The following is a 25,794-nucleotide window of genomic DNA, read 5'->3' as shown; positions in this document are numbered from 1 at the left end:
ACATATATCCTTATATCACCCATGGAATAAAAGCCCTATGGGGAGACGGAACTGATAAGCAACACTGCCCTTAGGGAATGAGTGAAAACTCACTGCAGCTGGGAGAAGAAGCAACGAGGTGGTGGTGGTGAGGGGGACCCCCTACCTCTGGGGAAGGTGCTGGACCCAGAATTACAGCAAGGGAATGGGCAGGGTCACTGAGAAGCCCTCGGCCCCGACCCAGGGATACAGAGCATGTTTAAAATCAGGGACATTTTTTGGTTTTCTGACTAAACTTTGATTTTAAACATGCTCTGTATCCCTGGGTCGGAGCCGAGGGCTTCTCAGGGACCTCCTGTTCCCAGCCTCCCAGATTACTAGTGACAAATAACATCCATTATCAATGGCGTATCACCATGAGAGTTGGAAGACAAAAGAGACAGACCCTCTCTGAGGTGGAGAGCTAAAGGAAGAACTCCAGAATGGAGGACAGAGCAGATACCAAGAAAAGCACCTGGCAAATGAGACCGACCCTAAACACAAAGTACCGCTAGAAGAACTTGAAGCCTGAGACGCTGACAGTAACCAAAGCAGTAACAAACCTCAACTCCAACCAACTTCTGGCTATATTAACTTACTCTGCACCCTAAAGGCTTAGCAGTGGGGCTAAAGTACTGCTATTTACCTTGTCTCAGCTCGTCTATATAAGATGCCTGGCTTTCAATAAATAACCATGAGACACTAAAATAGCAAAACAAAAAATCTGAAAGAGAAAAACAAAGTTGGAAGATTCATAACAACCAAAAATTTAACATTTATTACACAGCTAGAGTAATCAAATAGTATGATATTTACAAAAGAACAGACACATACACAATCTAGAAACAGGTCTGATGATTTTTTAAAATAAAGATGCAAAGGTAATTCAATTTTCTTTTTTTTTTTTTTAACATGGGCAGGCACTGGGAAACGAACCCGGGTCCTCTGGCATCGCAGGCAAGCATTCCTGCCTGCTGAGCCACCGTGGCCCGGTAATTCAATTTTAAAAAAAGTTTTTTTTTCAACAAATTATGCTGAAAAAATGGTGGACAATTGGACATCATATGCATAAAGATAAATCTTAATACTCACCCTCAAACTTATAAAAATTTACACAAAAATGGACTTTTAAATGTAAAACAAAGCTACAAAACTTCTAAGAGAAAGTCCTTGTAAATCCTGTATTAGGTAGAAAGTCTTCAGATGGTACAGAAAAATCATGCATAAATCATACATAAAAGAAAAAAACTGGTAAATTGAACTTTATCAAAATGAACATATACAGTGTCTGCAAAAGACTATTAAGAGAATGGAAAACCAGTTACAGATTGGGAGAAAATATTTGCAATGCAAGTTTTTAACATAGGACTTGTATCTAGAATACATAAAGAACTCTCAAAACTCAACCATAAGAAAATAAACAAGAACAGTTTTCTTCTAGTGGGCAGATCATAACCGACACTTTAGAGGATATGGGGGGGACAGATAAGCAGATGAAAATACGAGCAACATCATTCATCATTAGGGAAACGTAAATTGAAGCAACGGAATGTCACTAGACTCCTATCAGAACTGCTGAAGTAAAGAGATGAAAACCCTGAAAATACTCCATGTTGGCGATGATGTGAAGCAATGATACATCCATCTCCAAATGGTACTGCCACTTTGGAAAACAGTTTGGCAATTTCTTAAAATGTTACATAAACTCATATTATATGATCCAGCAATCCCAATTCTAGATATTTATTTACCTATGCAAACTGAAAACCTATAGCCACACAAAAATCTGTATATGAATGTTTAAAGCAGTTTTATTCATAATCCCCTCAAAACTGGAAACAGACCAGATGTTCTTCAGTGGGTAAATGCGGTGGTACATCCATATCATCAAATGCTAATCAACCACTGAAAAAGAGAAGACTACTGACTCATATAATAACACTGATGAATTTTAAATGCATTTTGCCAAGTTAAAGAAGCTAGATCCAAAAGGCTACCTATTATATGATTCCATTTATGTAACATTTTGGAAAATGCAAAATCATAAGGACAGAAAAAAGATGAGTGGCTGTTGGAGTTGGAAGGACTGACTACAAAAGGACAGCAAGAGAGAATTTTGCAGTGATGGAACCATATCACAACTGTTGTAGATGCATGATTCTAGGCACCTGTCAAAATTATAGAACTGCACTTCAAAAAGAGAATTTTATTCTATGTGAACTAAATGTAAAAGTAATCATAAAAATATAAGTTACTGTTTATGTGTATGTGGAAGACAAATGATGTAGTCCAAATATTCATAACTCACGGGACTGTCCTTAATATGTGTAATATCAAATAAGTCATTAAAGAAGTCTTTGTTATGGGTTGTCTTCTAGCGTTCCAGCTGGCACTCTGAGGGCCACCTGGACAGACCAACACTCTTAGATCAAATCCCTACCACTGCCATCACTAGACCACACCAATCACAGTAGCTCAAAAGCAATGGTTTTTCTGTCCTCTCTAACCTCAGCAGCCTTGGTGATAGCTCTCTGAACAGACCACTTCCTTGTACTCTCAGGACTTCACACATATTGCTCACTCTCCTACTATAATTTTTGCCCCTCTTCATTTCAAAGTTATTATTCATTCTTTAGAGTTCAGCTCAAATATCACTCACTCAGAGGGTCTTCCCTGACTACACTCCCACCCTATGATGCAAACCAGTCAAGGTCTTCTAAGTATTCAGTCATGAAAGCACTTATATCAACTATAATTAATGAAGTAAGGAAGGAATCGATAGTTCAACACTCATCTTCAAAAATGTTGTGAGGTGGTAAAGTACTGCCTACATATTATTTACCAGTGTATTTCTAATACCTGGCACAGGACCTTGCACAGACTGGGTGACCTATAAATATTTATAAAATGAATTAAAGGATACACTATTTTCCTTATTGATATGCAGAACGGTACTGTTTATTCATTTCAGTGTCATATATTTAAAATTAAACACAAACAACCATTCATTATTGGCTTACTGTGAGATCCTAGGGGCTTAACGTATACTCTTCTCAGTTATACGCTATTTTCGTAAATTTATTTGTACAGAATTTGGGCTATTTTACATATATTCTATCTTACATTTACACCTACAAATAAGATGTTTCTATTTATCTTCCATCCATCTTTATGGTATTATCCCATTCTTACTACAATTCAAAGTCTGGTACAAGCCCACTTGTGTGATCTTCAGGTCTGGACTCCAGAAAGAAACAAACTAAACCGCTACCAAAGGACATGTTATACTTATAAAAAACAAAAAACTCATGTATCAGTAGGAGTGAGTGCCTTTCAAGGTCAGGGACCTTTGTAACAAGCCAAAATATGGTAAAAGCTGCTTACGGTTACTCTAAAGAAGAGTAGCAAGGGCTCAACATCTTTTTTAGACTTCAAGAAGATTTTAGAGAAATATCTTTACCATCTCTGAAATCTCAGTTTCTACTACCAAGGTGACACACAATTACAAAGAAATAGGAAATGATAGCCCAGTCAAAAGAACAAGACAAAACTCCAGAACCATCAAGGAAGAAGAGATTCTGTAAGTAACGAAGATTTTAAATAAGATGATTGCCAACATGCAAAAGGAGGGACAGGAAGAGTTAGAGAAAGAACCGAAGTACATAAAGAAAATAAGGATTTAAAAATAGGAGAGGCTCAAAAGATGTAGGGAATGTAAAAAGGAGACACACATAAATACTGGAATTAAAGACTACAATAAATGAAACGAATAACACCCTAGGGAATTTCAACAGCAGACTGGAGCTGGCAGAAGGAAGAATCAATGAACCAGAGACAAGACAACTGAAATGATTAAGGTGGAAGAGAAGAAAGAAACTTTTAAAAAGCGAACACAGCCTACGAGACCTGGAGGACACCATTAAAGATGCCAAGGATGCATTAAAGACCCTCTAAAGGGGAAGAAAGAAAAGAAGAGGCAGAAGGAATGTCCAAAGAAATAAAGGCAGAAAACTTCCTAGATTTAATGAAAGACATGAGCACGCACATCCCAGAGCCAGAGCGCCCCAAGCCAGGAAAAGCCGGAAGAGGAGCTCCTGGACACAGGGTCAGGCTGTAGGATGGCAGGGCAGGAGAGAGTGCTGCAAGCTGCAAGAGAAAAGCCGTGTTCTATTAACAAGGAAGTCCCAATAAGACTGTGAGTCAATTTCTCATCTAAAAACCATTAAGGCAAGAAGATAATGGTATGAGATATTTAAATTGCAGAAAGAAAACAACTGCAAATAACAGAATTTTATATTCAATGACAGTCTTTCAAAAAAATGAGTGAGATTAAAACATTACCAAATAAACAAAAGCTGAGGGAGTTTATCACAACAGGACATTCCCTACAAGTAATAATGAAATTCTTCAGACTGAAAAGAAAGGACACCAGACAGTGGATCAAAGTGACATAAAGAAATAAAAACCTCCATAAAGGTACCCTATGATAATTATAAATGCTAGTACTACTGTATTGTATTTTTGTTATGTATCTACCCTTTTTACTTCTTACAAGTTCTAAAATGCAAATGCATAAATACAAATGACAAATCTATAGTTTTGGATGTAAAATAATACAAAGATAATTTCTAACAACTACAATAAAAGGTGAGGGGACAGAGGGGTTTACAAAAGTATTTACGTGTATGTTACTGAAGTTATCAAATCTAACTAATTGTTACAGACTTAGGATATTTAATTTTAGCCCCATGGTAAACACAAAGACAACTATGAAAAATATATAAGAAATAAATGAGAAGGGACTCACTCCAAATAATAAAAATAGAAAAAAATCAAAAACGAAAGTAGAAATTACTGAAAAAATTAAGGAACGCAAAAAAGGTATAACCAAGTATCAAAAGGGCAGAAGAAAGTCCAATACTATCAGTAGTTACTCTAAAAGTAAATGGAGTAGGGTGGTGTGACGGTGGTCAGGTGGCAGAATTCTTGCCTGCCACGCTGGAGACTCGGGTTTGATTCCCAGTGTCTGCCCATACAAAAGAAAAAAAAATGTAAATGAAGTAAATTCTAGTCTAAAGGTTAGGAATAGCAGCAGAATGGATTAAAGGCGTGATCCAACTATATGCTGTTTACCAGAGACTCACGTTTAATTCAAAGACATAAGTAGATGGAAAGTGAAAGGATGAGAAAAAATATGTATATATGTATATATATATGCATATATGTATGTATGTGTGTGTGTATATATATATTTTATATTTTACATTTTATATTTTGCAAACAGTGACCAAAAGAGAGTTGGGGTAGCTATAACAATATCAGTAAATAGACTTCAAGTCATTAAATACTGATAAAAGAGTCAAATCAACAAGAAGACATAAGATTTATAAATATATATGCACTCAACAGGAGAATTCAAAAACATATGAAGCAAATATTGACATTTTTCAAAGGAAAAATACATAGTTCTACTTCATATAAGCAGACTTCAGTACATCACCCTCAATAATGGACAGAATATCTAGACAGAGATCTATAAGGAAATAGATGACCTGAACAATACTATAAACCAACTAGACCCAATAGACACGGAACATTTCACCAATAGGAGCAGAATGCACATTCTCATTTAGTGCACACAGATCATTCTCCAGAATACACCACAAAACAAGTATAAAAAAATTCATAAACCATACAACATATCATATCCAGCCAAAATGCAACAAAGCTAGAAATCAGTAACAGAGGGAAAAATGGACAATTCACAAATACATAGAAACTAAAAAAACACAATCTTAAAAAATCCAATGTTTAAGAAGAAATCACAGGAGAAATTAGGAAATATCTTGAGGAAAATGAAAATAAAAACAAAACATACCAAAACACAACAAAGACAAAGCTGAGAGGGAAATCTATAGTTCTAAATGCTTATATTAAAGAAGAAGAAAGATTTCAAATGAGAGACTTTAGTGTACAGAGAATGTAGAAAAAGAAGAGCAAACTAATCCCAAGGTGAGCAGGAGGAAGAAAATAACAAAGATTAGAGTAGAGATAAATGAAATAGAGAATATAAAACAATAGAGCAAATCAATGAACCAAAGGATAGTTCCTGGAAAAGATCAATAAAATCAACAAATTTTTAGCTAGATGACAAAGAAAACAAAAAAGAGATGATATAAATAGTTTAAATCAGAAATGAAAGGCAGGACATTACTACTGGCCATAAAGAAATACAAAGGATTATAAGGGTGTACTATGAACAACTGTATGTCAACAAGTTACATAACATAGATGAAATGGACAAATACCTAGAAACACAAACTATCTCCACTGACTGAAGTGTAAACAGAAAATCTCAATAGACCAACAACAAGTATAGCTATTACATCAGTAATCAGAAACCTCCCAAAGAAGCAAAGCCCAGGACCCAGATTGCTTCACTGGTAAATACTGGGGATGTTTACCAAATATCCCCAAAAGAATTAACACTAATCCTCTTCAATATTCCAGAATACTAACTCATACTATGAGGCCAACATAAACCTAATATTAAAGCCAGATAAAGATACTGCACGAAAAGAAAATTATAGACCAGTATCCCATATGAATATAGATGCAAAAATCTTCCACAAAACACTAGCAAATTGAATCCAACAGCACATTAAAAGAATTATACACCATGTTCAAGTGGGACTTCCCCCTGGTATGTAAATTTGGTTCAACACAAGAAAATCAATTACTGTAATATGCCATTTAACACAACAAAGAAGCAAAACACAAACTCAATTGATGCAGAATTTATTTGACAAAATCCAGCACCATTTCTTGATAAAAATACTCAAAAAACTAGGAATAAGAGACTTCCTCAACCTAATAAAGAGCATATATGAAAAATTCAGAGCTAACATTGCAATAAAATGGTGAAAAACTGAAAGCATTTCCTCCTGGATCAGGAACAAGAGACAAATGTCCACTGTCATCACTTTTATTTAATATTGTAATGGAAGTTCTAACTAGAGTAATTATGAAAGAAAAAGAAATAAAGGACATCCAAATTGTAAAGGAAGAGATAAAATTTTCCTGGTTTGTACATATGTGATCCTCTATACAGAAAATACTGAAAAAAATCCATAATAAAGTTAGAAGAACTACTAATAAAATTCACCAGAGTGGCAGGGTACTAGATCAAAATGTAAAAATGTCATTAATGTTTCTATATACCAGTCATGACAACATGAAGAGGAAATCAAGAAAAAAATTCCAATTACAATAGCAAAAGGAATCAAATACGTAGCAATACATTTAACCAAGGGTCTAAAGATTTAAGCACAGAAAACTACAAAACACTGCTAAAAGAAATCAAATAAGATCTAATTAAATGGTAGGAGATACCATATTCGTGCATTGGAAGACTAAATACTGAGCTGTCAGTCTACCAAAAGCAATTTACAGATTCAACACAACCCCAGTCAAAATTCCAACAGCCTTTCTGGAAGAAATGGAGAGCCAATCATAAAATTTATATGAAAGGGTAGGAGTCCAGAACATCTCGGAAAAAAAAAAAAAAAAAAAAAAGGAACGAAGTAGAAGGACTCACACTTTCCAACTTTAAATGTTATTATAACATTATAACAACCCACAAGTTCAAAGATCTCTGTGATAGTAAAACACCATCCTACATTCATTTTCCAAAACATAAAAAACTCTGACAGCAAGAGCTGGTGATGTAACAGAGGAATGGGAACTTCAGGCACGCTGCTATTTGAGTATAGACTGGTATAATTTTGAAGGGCAGTGTGGTAACAGCTCACAGGGTTGAAGATGAATATAGCTACTCGATGACTTATGCATGAACTTCTAGGTATGCAACTTGTCCTCATCCTTTACTACTTTATTCCTGGGATATGCACACAAAACGACCCAAGAACATTCTCAGCAACACTGTTTAGCAAAAGTAAAAAAGTTGGACACTTCTTAAAAGTGTGTCAATTTAAAAACATACAAATGAATTGTAGTGTAAAGAATGGAATTATACACTGAATAGCAGTTAAAGGAATCATGTAGATCCACATGTAACAAATGTTTAAACTTAAAAGAATGTTAAACAGAAAATGTTGCAGAATGGTACTTGCAGTATAATATTATTTATTTAGAAAATGTGATGTAGAGGTCTCTGAGGGTCTCTTGGACCCTAGACTTTTTTAAGATCATAATAACACTAAGAAGTTACTTGCCTTTTTTCACTTTCATTCTATCCTAAGAATACAATGGAGTTTTCCTATGGCTACAAGTAGAAGCAGATAGAATAATCCAGCTGTCATTTATTAACCCAAATATTAAAGGTATTTGCAAAAAAAGTAAAACAATGCCACTTAAGTTTTTTTCTCTTTTTGTCTTGGATAATATAGTTTTTTTGTTGAAATGTTATTTATCATAACATGTAATAGATTTATTCTTAAATACATTAGTAAATCTACATTTTAAATATTCCAGTTTAAAAATACAGCATATATTTATAAATACAACTCAATAAACAAAAGTTGTTTGGGATCCTCAATGATTTTTTTTTAAGATACGCAAGGGACCGGGCCAAAAAATTTGAGAATCACTTATATAGAACTAAAAATGTACAAAATGATACCATATAATAAATGCATGTATATAATATACATGTATACCTTCCTATATAGTCAAACTACATTGGTAAAACAAAAAAGCAAATTCACAAGAGGGCTCACCTATGGGGCATGAGTAGAAGAGAATTAAGAAGAGATACCAAAGGGACTCAAAAGTGGACTATTTCTTTAAAACAATATAAAAACCCTGATTTTAAAGCAAATATGGCAAAATGGGAAGGTACACATGGTATTTGCTTTCCTATTTTATTTACTTTCCTGTATAACTCTGAAACACTTTAAAGGGTGGGAACAATTACACTTCCCCCACAAACTGCTTTTTTTCAACCATTTCTTTCCCTTTAGTGCCATTAAGTTTTCCCTTCCAATTCCTGTGGAGCGCCATCTCTCACTAAGGCAGCAATTTAACAACATATTAATTGAGATTTAAGCTTCAAAAGCTTCCCCCCCTTTCCGAGAGAATATGAATCTTAATTTCAGAAAGAATGACAGAAATTCCACACATGAAACTATGATTTAATGGAAGGCAAAAGATGCCTCATATGACTCTTATCACATAACATAAATCTGATACTTCTAAGAGATTTTCCATTTGATAAAAAATAATTCCAACAGAAACTGTAAAAGATACAAATAACCACAAATATTGTTTTAAAATATTTTTCATCTATAGCTTTTCACCTATAGCTATATAACTTGCATGTATATAAACTGTTCCACAGAAAAACATGGAATGTTTCAAAACTGAACATGGTTACAGCAATGTAAGTTATCAGTGTGGACAAAATTATGATGTTCAAGATGAAAATATTAATATTTATTCACTAATTCAAAAAGCAAATTAACAAGCCCCTTTTATGTGACAAATACTGTTTTCAGCCCTGGAGATGCAGAGAGATCAAACTAGGCAAGGACTCTATTCATTCCAGTGAGAGGGCAGGAAGTCAAAATCAGTAAGTGCACAATATAATTTCAGACCATGACAGATGCTGAAAATGAAGAAATAAAGAAAATAAAGTGGGATGATATGATTTTTAAAAATGACTAGATGAGGAAGCATCTAAAGACTCAGTGGGTAGTGGGTAGGGAAAGCTCTCTGAGGTGGCAACATTAAAGATGGTATCTAAATGATACGAGGGCAAACAATCACACAAACATGTGCTCTGTGTCAGAAAACACGACGGGAAACGTGGGTGAAGCGCACTGAGCAAGCCTAAGAATGGAGTAGAATGAGGCAAGGGCCAGCAACAGCTACCAGATGCTCAGATTTTATTCAAAAGGTAGTGAGAAGCCATTGGCAGGTTTCAAACCAAAGAAACATGATTGGATACTTTTACTACTTTGAAAAGATAAGAGGGAAAATAGCAGCAACAAAAAAACCACCTAGGAAACTCTTAGTTGTCTGGGCAAAAAGATAATGCAAATAGCAGTGATGGAGAGAGGCAGAAACAGAACAAAATCGGCTGACGGACTGAGTTGAGGGGGTGAGTGAACTGGAGGAATCAATGATGACCCCTGTATTTTTGATGAAAATTAATGACTTCCCATTTGAAATATAATTTTATTAGTTTTGTATTATTAGTTATTATCACAGTAATGCTATATATCACAAGCCACCCCAAAACTCAGCGGCTCAAAACACATTTATACTATCCAGGTGTCTCTGCGTTTGCTGATGTACTCTCTAAGGACGTGGCATCAGGCTGCAGAACGGTCCAGTCTATTGCACAAACTGCACATCTCCCTCATCTTCCTGGCTCCAGCACGCGAGCCAGAGCGTGCCCCGTGAGGACAAAAGCACAAGCGGGTGAGGCCAGCCACTCAAGCACGTTTACAGCTCCATCATCATCACATCTGCTAACATTGCACTGGCCAAAACGAATCACAAGGCTGGGCCAAAATAAAAGGGCAGAAAAATATACTTTTCCTCCAGCGGAACCACATGCAATAAAATACGCATGGACACAACAAAGACCACGGACATAGAAAGGCAAACAGCAGAGGCAAATAATTCAACCTACCGCAGTATCTAGGAATTCAAATCACAAGTCATAATTGTAAAAGACCATCAGTTTCTGGAAAGCTCTAAATCAACAATTAAAATAACAATAATTAAGACATAATGACTACAAATTTTTCTAAAGCAGTTACATGGACATTTTCAAATCCTATTTTATTATGGAAGAGTAGAGTTAGCTAGACATGTGAACTGGAGAAAGGAAATAACATCAGGAATATTTCTGATATTGGGATAAGAAGAGAGAGGGAAATCAATTTGAAATTTAAGGCTGAACTAAGCATGGTATGGTTAAAGACATTGTTAGAACAATCTGATGGTTGTCACTAACCAGGCAGAACACATTTTGTAAACACTTGAACGGAAATTTCAATTATGAAAAAGGTAGCATTTCAAATCACTGGAAATACTAAATTATATCTGATCCTACCTTCCATTTAGATTGTATCAATCCGTGTGGATTAAAATTCTAAGTTGGAAAATTAAGAACATAATATTTAAAAACCAAAACAAGCAAATAAAACTAAATGACTATTTCATGATCTTGGGGTAAGGAAGAAATTCCCAAACCTGACATCACAGCTAGAAACTATTTTACTTCATAAAGTTAAAACAACAAGAAAAATAAGTAACAACAGCAACAACAAAATCACTAAAAACAAAGTGAAATGCTAAAACACAAACTGAAAAAAATAAAAATTAGCAACCTATAACGAAAAATTCATATCCTTCTTTGTATATGAAAGGCTTACTAAACAATACAAAACCATGTATAATCTTTCTTGTCTATCTATGTCTCTCACAAGTTTTACAGTGTCATATTCATGTCCTTAAAAATATTTCTTGAATGAATGAGCTTGATGTGTTCTGATGAGATGAAGGAAACGTGATATATACTTTAAATGAGTCAGAATTAAATTAGCAAAAGCTCTGAAAGCTAAGCAGAGATACTTAAATTTGTTGTGTAGGTTATCGGAAACGCAAATGAATGACCTAATTAAAGCACTGCTTTACTTTGGTTAATTGGATAACTGTGAACAAAACGGACTGAAATATAGCGGGAAACTAAAATTAAGTACACTAACCAGGTGTAGGTGAAAAAATATTCTAAGTCAGAGTAAAACAATTCAAGAAAAATTCCAAGAAAAAACTTTAAATATCTTAGAATCAACAATGTAATAAAAAAACAGTCAAAGAAAAACGAGCCTAGAGCTCGGGAAAGCGCCTCGCACACTTCCACAGGGGCAGGTTTCACTCAGCCATCTTGTCAAATCAGACCCTGGCCCAGCAGACCTGCATTTCAGAAATGAACAAGCCAAGGTTGCTGATCTGAGGACCACACTTTTGGGTAGAAATGGTCTAAGAAATAAGAATTATGCAACAACTCTGATAACACACATTCCCCAGAATTCCAGACAACGACCAGGCTTCCTACTGTATGCTGTTGTATCATCCTGTACTCTTCTTAGCATTTATCAAAGCCATACTTTTACATGTATTTTTGTGATTATTTGTCAATGACACCCCCACGCCCACCACCGGCCCACTCGAGCACGACCAAGTGCCCTGCCTGGCTCACTACCTTTCCCGGACACATGGTCCGTACCTGGCACGCAGCAGATACCGGACACTGAAGAGACCAATGAACAGAAACTCTGGAAGGGAAGCTCGCGTGAGGACAACCAAGTCAAAAGACACATGTGGCTCAGAAATAAGATACAGGCTGCTGATGCAGATTTAACTGCTATCATACTACATCTCAATATTGACAGCCATGTAAAATAGCTGGAGGAGTTTGTATGAAGAGTGAAGAGCTAAGTAAGGTTTGCTGGACAACACGCAGAGAGGCCCTAAAGGAAGAGCCAACAAAGAACAGAGTAAGACAAGGGATCAGGAAAGGAAGAAAGTACAAATAATGAAAAAACATCCTGAAATAAATCTAAGGCTAAAGACAGACTGGGTAATGAGTTCAGAGGCGACTAAGGGAGAACATCTTTCTGTGATTACGCAGAAAGAGAAGTCAGATTTTAGAAAGAATAAACTAGCAGGAAGGGAAGAGGAAGGAGCTGTTGCAGATAGAAATTCAAGGTAGTATGAAAGCAAATTCTGGGAGAGAAAAAGTGTGGTGTGTGTCCTTCTTCAGATGAATAAGACACGTCCATGTTTGGAAATTCCTATACAAACCAGGGTGACATACATAAAGAATCGCAGTGGTCTTGATATAGCATAGTAGAGAGTGTTAGGGACTTAAGAGTGTAGACCTCAAATAAAAAGAGCACCGAACCCTCAGCTTTACTGGATTATTGCTTTACAGCAACGTGAATATAAGACCGATAAAATTTAGAGTTTTTAACAAAAAAAAGACAAAGCTTTGATGTGAAATTCCCTGATGTGCAAAAGAAACAGCTTCAGCCTTGCCCCCTCTGGTGTGACACTCTGAAAACCAAGCAGGAAATAAAATGATAGCTGAGCAATGCTAAGGGCGTCGTGATATTAAACAATATAAACATGCAGACAGGATCAATGCGTCACTCAATGATAGCAGAAATGGCCAAAGGGTGAGGACTGGTTCAGCGAGTGGCAAAGAGTACCAGGAACCAAAAGCAAGCAGCCTTTAAATATGAAGTCTAGGATGGGGAGCCAATCTGGAATAAAAAGAAAAGACTTTAGGAAGGGTAAAGTGAGAGGGTTTGAACGAACAGAGATTCATCTGAAAGTAAAAAGTGACATAGTTAACAGAAAGTTGGAAACAGGTCAGTGAAAAGTGAAGATTTCAGAGTAAAACACACACAAATAAAATTCTGATTATGAAAATCATAGATTCATGTATATTATTCAAAATGTTTAAAAAGCCACTTTTACAAGGATCTTTAAATCTGAATTATTTAAGAACGGATAATGACAGCAAACTTAAATATTATCAGGTACATAACACAGATAATGAAAGGGGAATATTTTACCTTAAAAACACCTCACAACTGAAAGTAAGGAATGACACTTCCCAGTCCGTCTGTTCTTAGCCAAAAATGCCTGAAGCCAGTTGAAACAGGAGCTAGACACCTGGCCACGTAAAACTACCTGGACCAAAGGCATAAGGCATACATGCTAAACAGCAAACAGCAGGTGAATAAATTAATAATTACTATACCAGTATGACCTGCCTAACTGAACTAAATGATACAGCATTTCAATTTATTTTCTTATTCAGGCATCAAAAGTCTTCAGTTAGGCTCAAACATATTCTAGATAAGCAAGTAGCATTTTTCGTTCATTCAAAAGATAATCACTTAGCACATCCTTTTTGCAAAGTATACTGCAAAGCACTGTGGTAGATATAAAAAAATTAATCAGTCATGGATCATGAAGAAGCATATGCCTAGTAGTGGAAATAACAGAAGACATATGCATAAATAATTACAGCACACACACATACAAAACCCAGAGACAGAAGTGAAGAGCTATAAATACCTTAGAAGGAGACCAAAAGATTAAAAGCTTCAAGCATTCAAGGATGAAACAAGCAAAGTCAAAAGATTCCCAGTTTCCAATACTTTCCCAACAAGCCATGCTGCCTTTTCCCATGAACATAACTTTTCTGTTCAATTTTCAAAGCTTAGAATCAGTCATCCTTAATTCATCACAATTTTATTCCATTTATACTTATTTGGTGGCACCTGATGATGTTTAATTTTTCCTGTCAACATTATAAAATCTTTGTACCTGACACAGGAGCTCTGACACCACACAGAAAGCTCATATCTGGTCCTGCAGGCAGCTACCCAGAAACAGGGAACGGCACCTGCCACGAAACAAGATATGCACCTCCCAATTCCACACCCGTCCCTGTCCCCATACAGGCCTTGGGCTTAGGAGCAACGACTGTGAAGTTCAGAAACGTGTTTCAGGTAGAAGAAAATACCATGTTTGCTTCTGTTTCTACAGGAGTCTCAAGACCTTCCTCCACCCCATTCCCTAACTTGGGTGCATGGATACTTCAGTCAGAGTAACTGGGGGGCGGTGCAACTGGGGGGCAGCGGCAGAGTGCCCGCCTGCCACACCCGAGACCCGGGTTCGGTTCCCGGAGCCTGCCTGTGCAGAAAAACAGCAAATGGTATTTTAGAAACAAAGGGCTTCTAGGAAACTCTACCCCCACCTCTAATTCTAGAAGAGCAACATTCAACACAAAATGCACAAAGTTTTGCATGAAATATTAAACGGGAAGGCAGGATAAAATAAATTGGCCCCTCACCTCAAAACAAGTAAAAGGGTAAATGGCATTAACTTAGTCCCATGAAAGAAACTGAAGATAAAAAGTATTCTAAACTCACTTCTCCATCAGCAATTGACAGACAGGCAAAAATAAAATCAATAAAGATACAGACGATTTGAGCACTGTTAACAACTTCAATTGATAGTTATAAAATACTAATAAATAGCGGCAAAATACAAATTCTTTCCAAGTGTTTATGGAAAATTCATCAAGATAGACTAAATACTAAGTCATCAGCCTCAGTAAATTTCAGAGGAAAAAAAATTATTCTAAACTTACTAATAATAGCCTTGCACTTTAACCAGTTAAAAATAAATGAGAAGGGGAAAAAAATCAAATGTCTCTTCATTCCTTTAACAGATGACATAATTCTATTAGCGCTAAATGTACATATGTTGCAAGAACACTGTAACAAGTATTCACCTCAAGCATTATTTCTATTTATAGAAATATGATAAATACTTGTGCAAGAATTGAAGCTCCATGAAGGAAGGGAATTTTGTCTGTTCCAGCCACTAACTTAGCTTCTGCTGAACTCGACCTAAAACACAGAAGGCTCCCAATAAATATCTCCAATTGAACTGTGCCTAAAACACAGAAAAGCACTCAATAAATACATGCTGAAAGAATTAATGAAGTAATGTCAGGCAAAATGTTCCCAAAAGAACTAAATCTAAGAATCAGGAAAGTGTACAATACCATGTCAGAAGGAACAGAAAGTGGCAATATTTAACTAGATCAGTATGAACTTGGTTTCACTCTAAAAAATTATCACTGCGAAAAAGTGATTTCAATAAACTGGCTATTAGTAAGTTACACTTAGTCATATGATCTTATGTAAGAAGTTAGCCTGTTATACTACATATTCTATCTAGTATCATGGACAGTTAAAACCAGGAAAAAAACAAGTAAGATGATAAACTGAAAAAAAAGATAAGTAGATTTTAAAAAGCATTCATTACCAGATCATCTCTTCAAATTGCCCGGCTTTGTGGATCTGGGATTAACATTTCCTTTATTAATGTTCTATTACTATTAAATTGTTTCTTTCACACATGAATATATGAAACCATCAATATTATAATCTCATGTTAAGAAAGTGATACAAAAGTTGCTTTGAAAGTCTGGTTTCTTTGCAAAGTTAGAAAAAAAACTGTATTTCTCTTTGCTCATTGATTTCTATTTCATCTTCTGTCATGTTATAATTAGCTACTTCTACTTGCCATCCTCACAATATCGTAATGCCTTGAAAACAGTGATCTTCTAACTCACTGGCTCCTACTGAATTACATCCAGCATTGACAAAATAAAACACACCCATTAAAATTCTCAAAAGGGCTTTAATAGTTTTGATCAATCACTACGAGACCTACAATACAATTTTGATTATCTGTCCAAAATCGTCTAATGCTATAGACAGTACAAAGAAAATTAACTTAGATCTGTGTTCTCATGCTTGCTTGCTTTAATGGTTGTATTATAGCTTCAACTTTAGAGAAAATGTATTTCTATGAAATATCAGAAACAATTCCAAGATTATTGTAATTTTTTATGATTAAAACAGTGATGCATATTTTTAAAAGATCCAGTAGATTAAGAGCAGCAAAATGGTCAGTATAAAGACTAGTACAAAGCAAACAAAGTGGTCAGCTCCTTCTCTTAATCAAAATTGCAGTGGTGTGGTTTGTACTTACAACTCTAATCACCTATTTCTCCTCAATTAGTTAATAACCACAAATCGCACAGGAAAACATTAATAGGAGAGAAGATCTTTTTCAGAGAAATCTATATTATAGAAAAAGATACACTCAGGATCAGGATATACTAAAAATACATAGCTATCAGAGATGATTTTAAACATTCAAAGGCATTAGAAATTTACATCTGGAGTCCAATTAAAACATTATATAATTACATAAACTAAGCTCTCTGAAACAGATTTTCTAAGGTGTCAATATACCCAAAGAACTTATAAAATCACTTATAATAAATAAATGAAAATTCAGCTCCTCAACTTGTGATACGATCTCCAAAAAAGCAATGGGTCAAGAGAAAAAGGGTTTTTGTGTACAGACATGTTGAGTCTTTTAAAAAAAGTAATGTTTTATATTAAGTGCTACATTATTTAATGAGACCACAGTGATTTCATATTGAACACTGTCCATCAAAACTTCCATCTCACATTTCTGCCACAGGCAGCGCCTGACACACGCCCTCAGTCTTTTAAGAATGATCCAATGGCTAATATTTAGTAAAATATGATACTGAATTTACACATCAAAAAACTTGACAACTGCATCACACCTGCGCAAGACACGTCGCTTTGGCAGACTTTAATCAACTCCGCTCATGTGTGAACTGTGTGCCACTATCTATACCTTCCTTTTCGAATGCCCTGTCTCTATCACTTAAATGGGATGATCTGAACTCTACACCCAAACTGCCCTCATGACACAACTCCTGTTCTCCAATCCCACCACACCCAAACTACTATTAAACTAGTCCTCTCCACTTGAAGACCTCCAAGAATTTCCAAGATTACAAGTATTTATACATGCACATGTGTTTCTAATCCCAGCTCTGCCACTTACTAGCCTGGACGCTAAAGTTACTTAGGCTTCCTGGGCCTCGGGTCCCTCATCTATAAAATGGGGATAATAATAGTATCTACCTCACAGAACTGCTGTGAAGAATAGATGATTTAATATTTCTAAAGCACTTAGAACAGTGATTGACACAAATGCTAATTATTACTGTGAGTATTCAATATTTTCAATATTGCTTCAAAAAGTATGATTTCATACTATTACACCTCAGGACATCGTAAGAACTTCATTCTTCATAACAATTCGAATCCTATTCAAATTCCTCCCCCACCCCACATGCGCACACAAACTAACCTTCAGCGCACAGTACACTAGGATCCTCGGGGAACAAACTGTGAAGACCTGTGCATGGTAAACCATGAGGCAGTACCAAGCACAAAATAACAATTTGCCTGCTTCTTTTACCATGAGCAAAGTGATAAGCAAGGAATTATTTTCAAGGAATCGTGTTATCTTGTTCTGTTTTTTTCAAACATATTTAGAACTTGGAACTACTTTAAACTATAAATTGCTTACTTCTTAGACAAATACATTTACTATGGAAACATGCTCAATTAAAGTTAGGGAAAAAAGGTCCTTTGCACCACTCACTACAAGTACTGAAATGATAATCTCCAATATTCTCTATAAATGTCACATACTTCAAAATATCATTTAACTTTTCATTTAGTTGATAAGGGTAAAAAATCTGAAATCACATTAGCAGATTTCCTTCTGAGTCTCAATGGCCCATGATCTCTTTGAAAGAGAATCTTTGTTACAGAAATCAACATACTTACGCAAAAAAAAAAAAAGTGGATTCCTTAACGATTTCCTCTAAGTTTAGCTCAATGAAGAGTTTGCTCTCTGAAAAGGTAGCCTACAGGCCATGCAGAAGACAAATGTTCTTCTCTATCATAAGAATACCAGCTACAGGCAATGCTGGAAAACTAAATAACTGTCATAATGTTTTTTTTTTAATTTAAGTTTTTATAGTGCTTCATATTCTGTTATCAAACAGATAAAATTAAAAGATACTTTATAATCAATTAATTGTGCTTACGTTTGGTTTCCTTCAATATTCAAAATACTTTTACAAACAGGTGTATTCACAACCACCGATTATTCACAAATGTACAGCATTAATAAGGTACCCTACTAAAAAAAAGAAAAAAAAACCCTACTGTTTGCATAAAAAGTTGAAAACAATGACATTTCTACTATTACCTTTTGAAAGCTTCCGCTGGGTTCCTCTCGCATTCCCCAGGCTGTAAGAGGCTTTGGACTGCTGGATCCCTTAGTTTGTCCTCATATCCTTGGAGCAGTCCACTGTGGCGGATCTGGGCCACCAGACCTCTAATAAACCCTCCTACACACAAAGTATCAGAGTCTTGGGCTTTGCAGAAATGAAAGGCCAAAGCCTGCCGATGTAAACCTCTCTGCAAGCTTGTAGGTGAACTAGGCCATAACAGCTCAGTACACAGAGCCGTCTTGCCACTGCCAGGCCCTCCTACCAACAACACACCCCAGGCAGCTCCTTTTCCAGAGACAACACCAGCATTATTCCCAGAATTCATTACAAGGGATGGTGTGCTGACAGCACTATTGCAACAGTTAGTTTTCTCCTGGAGGCAATGCTGAAGCTTGTGGAAAACCCACTCCCTACAGTAAAACTGCTTCCCCTGCAGTAAGCTGGTTTGAGCCATTTTGCAGACTTTCTCTTCCCAAGGATTAGTCATAATAGGTTTCTTAGCTTCAACATTTGCTAGAATCTGGATACATCAACAGAGGTCTTTACATCCATTGGGACATACTTGCATGTTAAATTGACTTTGAATAACAGAGTCACCAATTACAATAAAATTCAACAGCCATAGAATCCATCTGCCAATTGAACATGCATGGCTTTCCTTGGCTCTTTATTCTTGATTGCAGAGAATATATCAGTTTAATTGTGGAGCTGAAGGAAAAATTCCTGGTTCCAAAGCTCAGTAACATGCTTCCTATGTTTTGATAGATCACACAACGCCATGGTTACATCTGGAGCTTATGTGATGGTGGATGCCTCAAGTATACAGATGAGACAACACATCTGGAAAACTGAAGAGGAAGTCCAATCTTTTAATCTGTACAAAATGCTTCTCCAGATTCCAAATGTTAATTCTGCATCTGAAAATTAGATTCAGAAAAGCTGTCCATTACAGTAAGTGTCATCCAAGAGATTACATTTATACAGTACTTAGGTAGCTCTGCATTTCTTATTGAAGGATGGTCACTCAAGTACTACACCTTGCCAGTTTCAGGCATCTGGGAAGCTGCCAAAGAACTGTTTGCGATTAAGGTATTTTTTTGTGGTAGAAAGGACAGACCACTGTTAACACTTTCTTAATTCAAGGCATTTATAAAATGCATTTTTCAAGACAGCATATTCTTAATGAACCTGGTCACATGTTTCTTGGTTTTAAGATGTCCGGGTAATCGACAATTTTCATAACTAAAATAAAACAACAACAACAAAAAAGCTATCAGTGCAAAATACCATATGTTAAAAGCTTATTTATCAAAGGATACAAGTTACCAGTTAAAGTAGTCTCAAAAACCCATATATAGTTCATCTTTGGCACTTTCAAAAAGTTGGACAATTACCCACAAAATCGCAATTACATTTTCCTTTCCTCTACGATTATGTTTCCCAAACACCACATTTCAATCAGATCACTTTCGATGTTTAAAACCTCAGTGCAGACCGGAGAAGCAAGGACACTTCAGGCCCATAGAGTAACATCCTTAACTCGGGCCAAAAAGGTCCTTCCCTCCGGCTCGATGGAAAAGCGCCGGTGGAGGAAGTCCTGGTCACTTCACAGGCGGCCAGTCCAAGGACTGTGCGTAGAAGGCGCTTCTTTGTGCAAAATCCGTAGTGTGCAAAATCTGGGGGCGACAGCCGATCTCTCAGGAATCAACCCAAACTCCAGCACGACGAGCATCCTCCCCTCCCGGGCGCCCGGAACGAGGTCTGGGCTGGGGCCGGCGCGGACCGCAGCGTGGGGAGGCTTCCTTCCCGGCCAGGGCGGGGGGCGGCCGCGGCGGCCGCGAGGGCGCTGACAGACAAAAGGCCCCGGGACTCCGGCCCCGGAGCACCCTCTCCCCCGCGCGGGGCACCGGGGCACCCCGAGCGGCCGCGGCCGAGGCTCCCCGGGCCAGGCGGAGCGCGTCTCCACCCGGAGGGGCGGTGGGTCCCCCAGCCGGCCGAGGGGCGCCCCCGGGCGCGCCCAGCCCCGCGCCCCCGCCGGGCCCTCGGAGCCAGGGAGCCGGGCTGCGGGCAGAGGCCGCCGGGCTGCACGCGCCGTTCAGCTCCCAGCCCGACCCTCCGCGCGTCCGACCTGAGGCGGGGGCCCCGCTTCCGCCGCCGCCGCCGCCGCCGCGCTCGCTCACCTCGGCCCCAGCCCCGCCGCGTCTCCGCCCGGCCTGCGGCGCGCTCCCGGCGGCACACCCTCCTCTCGGCCCCGCGCCGCCACCTCCAAGGGCCCGCAGCCTCGGCCGGCTCCTCCCAGCCCCCACCCGGCAGCCGCCGCCGCCGCCGCCGAGGCAGTGACTCGGTCCCAGGCCGCCGCCGACCGGCCGGCCCGCCCCGGCCCCGCCCCTCCGCGGCCCCGCCCCACTTCAACTGCGGCCCCGCCCCGCCTCCCCAGTGGCCCCGCCCTCCAGGGCCCAAGCCCCGCCTCGCCTCTCCGTGGCCCCGCCCGCCCGGGCCCGGGCCCCGCCTTGCCTCCCCAGAGGCCCCGCCCCGCCCCCACGCGGCCCCGCCCCCTCCAGATCGTCGTCCGTTTGGCCCCTCCCCCCCCGCGCCCCTGCTAGCCTCCCGTGCCCGGGCGTGTGCGGCCTCCCGGACCAGCTGCCCGCGCCGCGGGGAGACCTTCCCGGGGGCCCTGAGCCCGCCTTCCCCGCGGGGCGGAGGACGGGGCGGGGGCGGCGCTCAGGTCCGAGCTCCCGCGAGTCGCTGCCCCTCCCACCCCTCCCCGCCTGGCCTGGCTTCCTTTGTCTTCCAGGCTGCGGCGACTCGCTGGCTTTTCTAGGGCCCGGTCCGCCCCTCGCTGGGGTAGTGGGCACGGAGGGACAGAGGGCTCGGGGGACAGTGGGCACGGCGGGGCTGTGAGCACGTGGGAGCTGTGAGCATGGGGGGGCTGTGAGCCTGGGGGGGCTGTGGGCACGGGCGTCACTTGACACGGGATGACAGTGGGCACGGGGTTCAGTGGGCATGGGATGACAGTGGGCACGGGGGCAGTGGGCACGGGATGACAGTGGGCACGGGGGCAGTGGGCATGGGATGACAGTGGGCACGGGATGACAGTGGGCACGGGGGCAGTGGGCACGGGATGACAGTGGGCACGGGGGGAAGTGGGCACGGGGGGAAGTGGGCACGGGGTCTTGGGCACAGGATACGGGGGGCGGTGGGCACGGGGTGTGGTGGGCACGGGGGGGCGATGGGCACGGGGTGTGGAGGGCACGGGGGGCGGTTGGCACGGGGGGCCGGTGGACACGGGGGTGCAGTGAGCACGGGGGTGGCCCGCGGCGGCTCCTGGAAGCCAGGCCCTGCTCCCCGAGGGCGTTTCAGGCTGCGCCCGCCCCCGCAGCGGCCCGGGTCTCCGGTGAGTTCCCGCGGGATTCCTCGCCTGAGAGAGAGGAGGGAAAATACCGGGTAGAATGTTTCAAAACTGAAACTCGAGTCCGGAGATGTTCCCGCGTGCCTCTGGAAAAGGACTAGCAGCGACTCAAAGCAGGCGGGGCTGGGGCCCTCCAGACCCCTTGAAGACCAGGGGGCCAAGAAAGTGAAGAAGAAGAGGGGCGCCCCAGGACCTGCCCCCCGAGGGTGGCTAGTTTAGAACCGTGGGGGCAAATTTGTCCTCAGGGGGACCAGGATTATGTTTATTCCGAATATCTGCTGGAGAAAGGTACTGTCAACTGGTGGAGCCGGCCTGCGGTAACTTTATGTTTAGTGTTTGTGTTAACACCAAGAGCTGTCCATCCCCCTTTAGTCATTAATTTGAGTTAGCTTTTATTTTCCAAAATAGTAAGTAAGTCTTCCATCTGGTTTTGGAAATTTCGTAGTATAGCTATCAAGCCACCAGGCAAATAGATAGCCAAATAGATTGTGCTTGTGTTGACACTTCCATATTGTTTATTCCCAGCCCATTCACAGCATTTCATTTTGCTGTGATAAATTTTTTGATAATAAATAGTAATAATTTATTATATTGTTGATAGTCTATTTCAGTTGAGTCCTTGAACTTAGGTATCTATAGTGACCGCACAATTTATTGGCCAAAGCAAGATATTTTTGAGAACAAAAAGGAAGCAATAAAAATAATTAAAATTATGTATTTCTTAGATAACCTTGGTTTAATAACTTGGTTTAATATATTTGGTAGAGCTATTAACAAGTCCTATTAAAATAATAACATGTAAACATATTTAAACAAAACACTACAAAACTTTTATTATCTGAATACTAAAAATGGCATAAGCAGTGTACTTAATCTAGGTACATATTCACAAACTTTAGTCAGTTCTTTGGCCACATCTCCAATTACCAGGTACTGATATTTTGCCAAAAAATGCTTTTTTTTTCAATATGGTTTTCCTTATTTTTAATTTGTTCATAAAATTTCCTGCGATCTTCACGTATATTTGAAAATGTTGATACATTCAAGTAAGGAATACATTCAATTAGGATCCTGAAGATCATATTTTTAATCAAGAAAATTCTATCTATAGATGATAAGGTATTTAGTAAATTCGAAGGAAGCTCTGCTAAATAAAATATATTATCAATTCTAATTTCTTTGTATTGAGACATAAACCTTTCAGCCCAAGTATTTCCACAGGTGCTGTCTTCTTTTTTTTTAGTCTCTATTCAGAAAACTTCCTTAAATATTTTTACAAGACAAAGCTCATTGTATAATTTTTCTTTAAGTATGATTATTTCGATGGTTTCATTCAAATTTGATACTACAAAATACCAGGTTTTCTCAATTTTAATAAATTCAAATACAATATATAATTTTAGCCAATTAAACAGTAGCCCCATCAATTTGTAATATCCCAAGTTGAGATATTCCAAAGCACAAATATAGAGTTTCAAAATTATTCCTGTTATAATGCCTACACTCTTGTCAAATAGTGTGTCCAATTCCTCCCTTTTTTGATACAGGTAAATTTCAACATCTTCCTATTTGCAAAGTTTGTTTTCAGTAATTGCAATAACTAAAAGCTGCAAAAGTGGAATGCTTTGGTTTTAGAGCACCAAAAATTTTGAATAAAATGCTATCAAAATATAGAGGACTTATTTATAAGAAAGTTTAACCAGTATATTCAGTTTTATTTACAAGTAATTCTTCAAAGAGTCGTCCGGGCAGTCATTCAGATTATAGCGCACATTTAAAGAAGCTTTGTCATGATACAAGAGTATTCAGAATACTTGCTAACTGCTCTACTATGGGGTAATTCAGCCTCTATCTTCACACATTTCATATATGCCTTACATTTCATTTTCCACCTTTGCCATTGATTCTCACGAGTGCAGCTTAGTGGTTTACTAGTGGCAGCGGAAGGCAGCAGTGCACCTGGCTGAGGCACCAAGTGGCCTGCAGGATCGGCTAGGATATTTCTCTAGCTGCCACAGAGCCCAGGTGTCCACCATGCCAAGCCGCTCATAGCAGAGCATATTTTGTTTCTCCAAGCACCCTGCATGCTGTCCCTGAAAGGAAGGGTTTAGGTACTTTGCATCTGGAAAGGATCTGGAAAAAAAAAATGTCTCTGGCAGCCTTTCAGATCTTCTCCACAAATTTAAAGAACTGTGTTCACTGCTAATACATCTCACACACTATTAAGCAAGACCATAACAAAAGCTGGAAATAAATGTTGAAGGTCTACCAAACCCATGTCAGATTATTTTAATGCTACTATTAATAACAATACTGTGTTTACACACACACACACACACACACACACACACACAACTTACTGGATTTATACCTACACTGTAGAAAGGGTTTAATTAACAAAAGCATAAGATAGGAACTTCGAGCTGTAGCTGCCCTTTTAAAATACTCTTTTTTTATAGAATGCTTTTTTAAGCCTTACCCTTTTGAAGTTCTGGTTGCCAGTGGTATTTGTTCTTGTTCTTGAAAACAAGCCTAAAAATAGTTTTTGTATTTTTGTTTATTTTTTATATAAAAGTTGTGAGGTATAGACCTTTCATTCAAGGAATTAAACAGAGCTTGAAGAGCATTTATTTTGCAGAATTACTGGCCAAGTATACTGAAGACTCACCAGGGCAGGGCTATTGATAGCTGATTACAACGCAACACCTTTATCCTGTAAGTTCCTAGGTGATAAATAGAGCAAGAACTCAAGGAGGCCCCCAAATTAGACCGACTGTACACATGATGGTATGATTCTGAAATTCATATCTTTATCTTACTTTCATATGCAGCAAGAAATTTAAAGAAGCAAGTAAAGATCCTCTAAGATATGTCCTTCTGTGGGATTCTCAAAACTGCTTTTCCCCCTTTTCTTCTATCGGCTTCTACGTGGTTCAGCTGGCCTCCCGTTGCCCAGGCAGTCACCAGCCATCCTTTCATCAAAGCCCTGATCCTGATAAATGTAGATCATGAAGTATTCTCTGAATCACAATTTAATTATCTGAGAACAGCAGAAACTGACTTAGTAATAAATTATAATCTCGCCTCCAATGTCGTATGGTCATATGTAATAATAGCAATAATTATATATAATTACAGTAATTTGGAACTAATGCTTAATGTCGTTTGTCAAGGTAAACTTTCGGAAGTTTATGACCACTATGCGGTCTTTGAACAGATTTCAGTGAAACAGATAATTTAATCAGTTGTTTTGCTGCACTTAATTTACTATCTTAATGGGTTCACAGATCAATGAGATAGAAGATATTATTTATTGTCTTCACGTTCTCTACTGTTCTAAAACTGCACGTTACTTCTTTTTTGTTTCCCCCCAAGTTTTTATTACTTGGAGTTTTAGTTTCTCAGATTATTTAAAACAAATTATAATGAAGTGATGCCACTTAAACAATGAGAGTTTATTTGCTTAGTGTTAAAGTCTGGGAAATGTCCAAATTAAGGTGCTGCTTTCTTCCCTAAGACCAGATGCCAGTGATGCCTGGCTCCTCTGCCGCATGACAAAGCCTGGGCTGCGTCTGCAGGTCTCTCCTTTCCCTTCCAGGTTTCATTG

At 38.9% G+C, this 25,794-nt stretch overlaps 1 protein-coding gene across 4 annotated transcripts in view; it reads right to left on the bottom strand.

Annotated features, from left to right (window-relative positions):
* Positions 1-21,037, bottom strand: part of ANKRD50 (ankyrin repeat domain containing 50) — a 38,226-nt gene extending 17,189 nt beyond the window's left edge. The window contains exons 1-2 of one of the 4 annotated variants that reach the window (XM_077140086.1): positions 20,959-21,037; positions 18,754-20,020 (exon numbers count right to left, since the gene is read on the bottom strand). In XM_077140086.1, coding sequence (XP_076996201.1) covers positions 18,754-19,265 — 512 coding nt within the window. In that variant the 5' untranslated portion in view covers positions 19,266-20,020; positions 20,959-21,037. Of the gene's footprint in view, positions 1-18,753; positions 20,021-20,172; positions 20,575-20,906 lie in introns of those variants that run through there. The other 3 variants (XM_077140087.1, XM_077140085.1, XM_077140088.1) reach the window with 3 other exon arrangements.
* Positions 21,038-25,794: the final 4,757 nt, after the last annotated feature.

Source organism: Tamandua tetradactyla, chromosome 22 (assembly GCF_023851605.1).
Source record: "Tamandua tetradactyla isolate mTamTet1 chromosome 22, mTamTet1.pri, whole genome shotgun sequence".
Lineage (NCBI taxonomy): Eukaryota > Metazoa > Chordata > Mammalia > Pilosa > Myrmecophagidae > Tamandua > Tamandua tetradactyla.
This window is presented reverse-complemented; position numbering and strand designations above follow the sequence as displayed.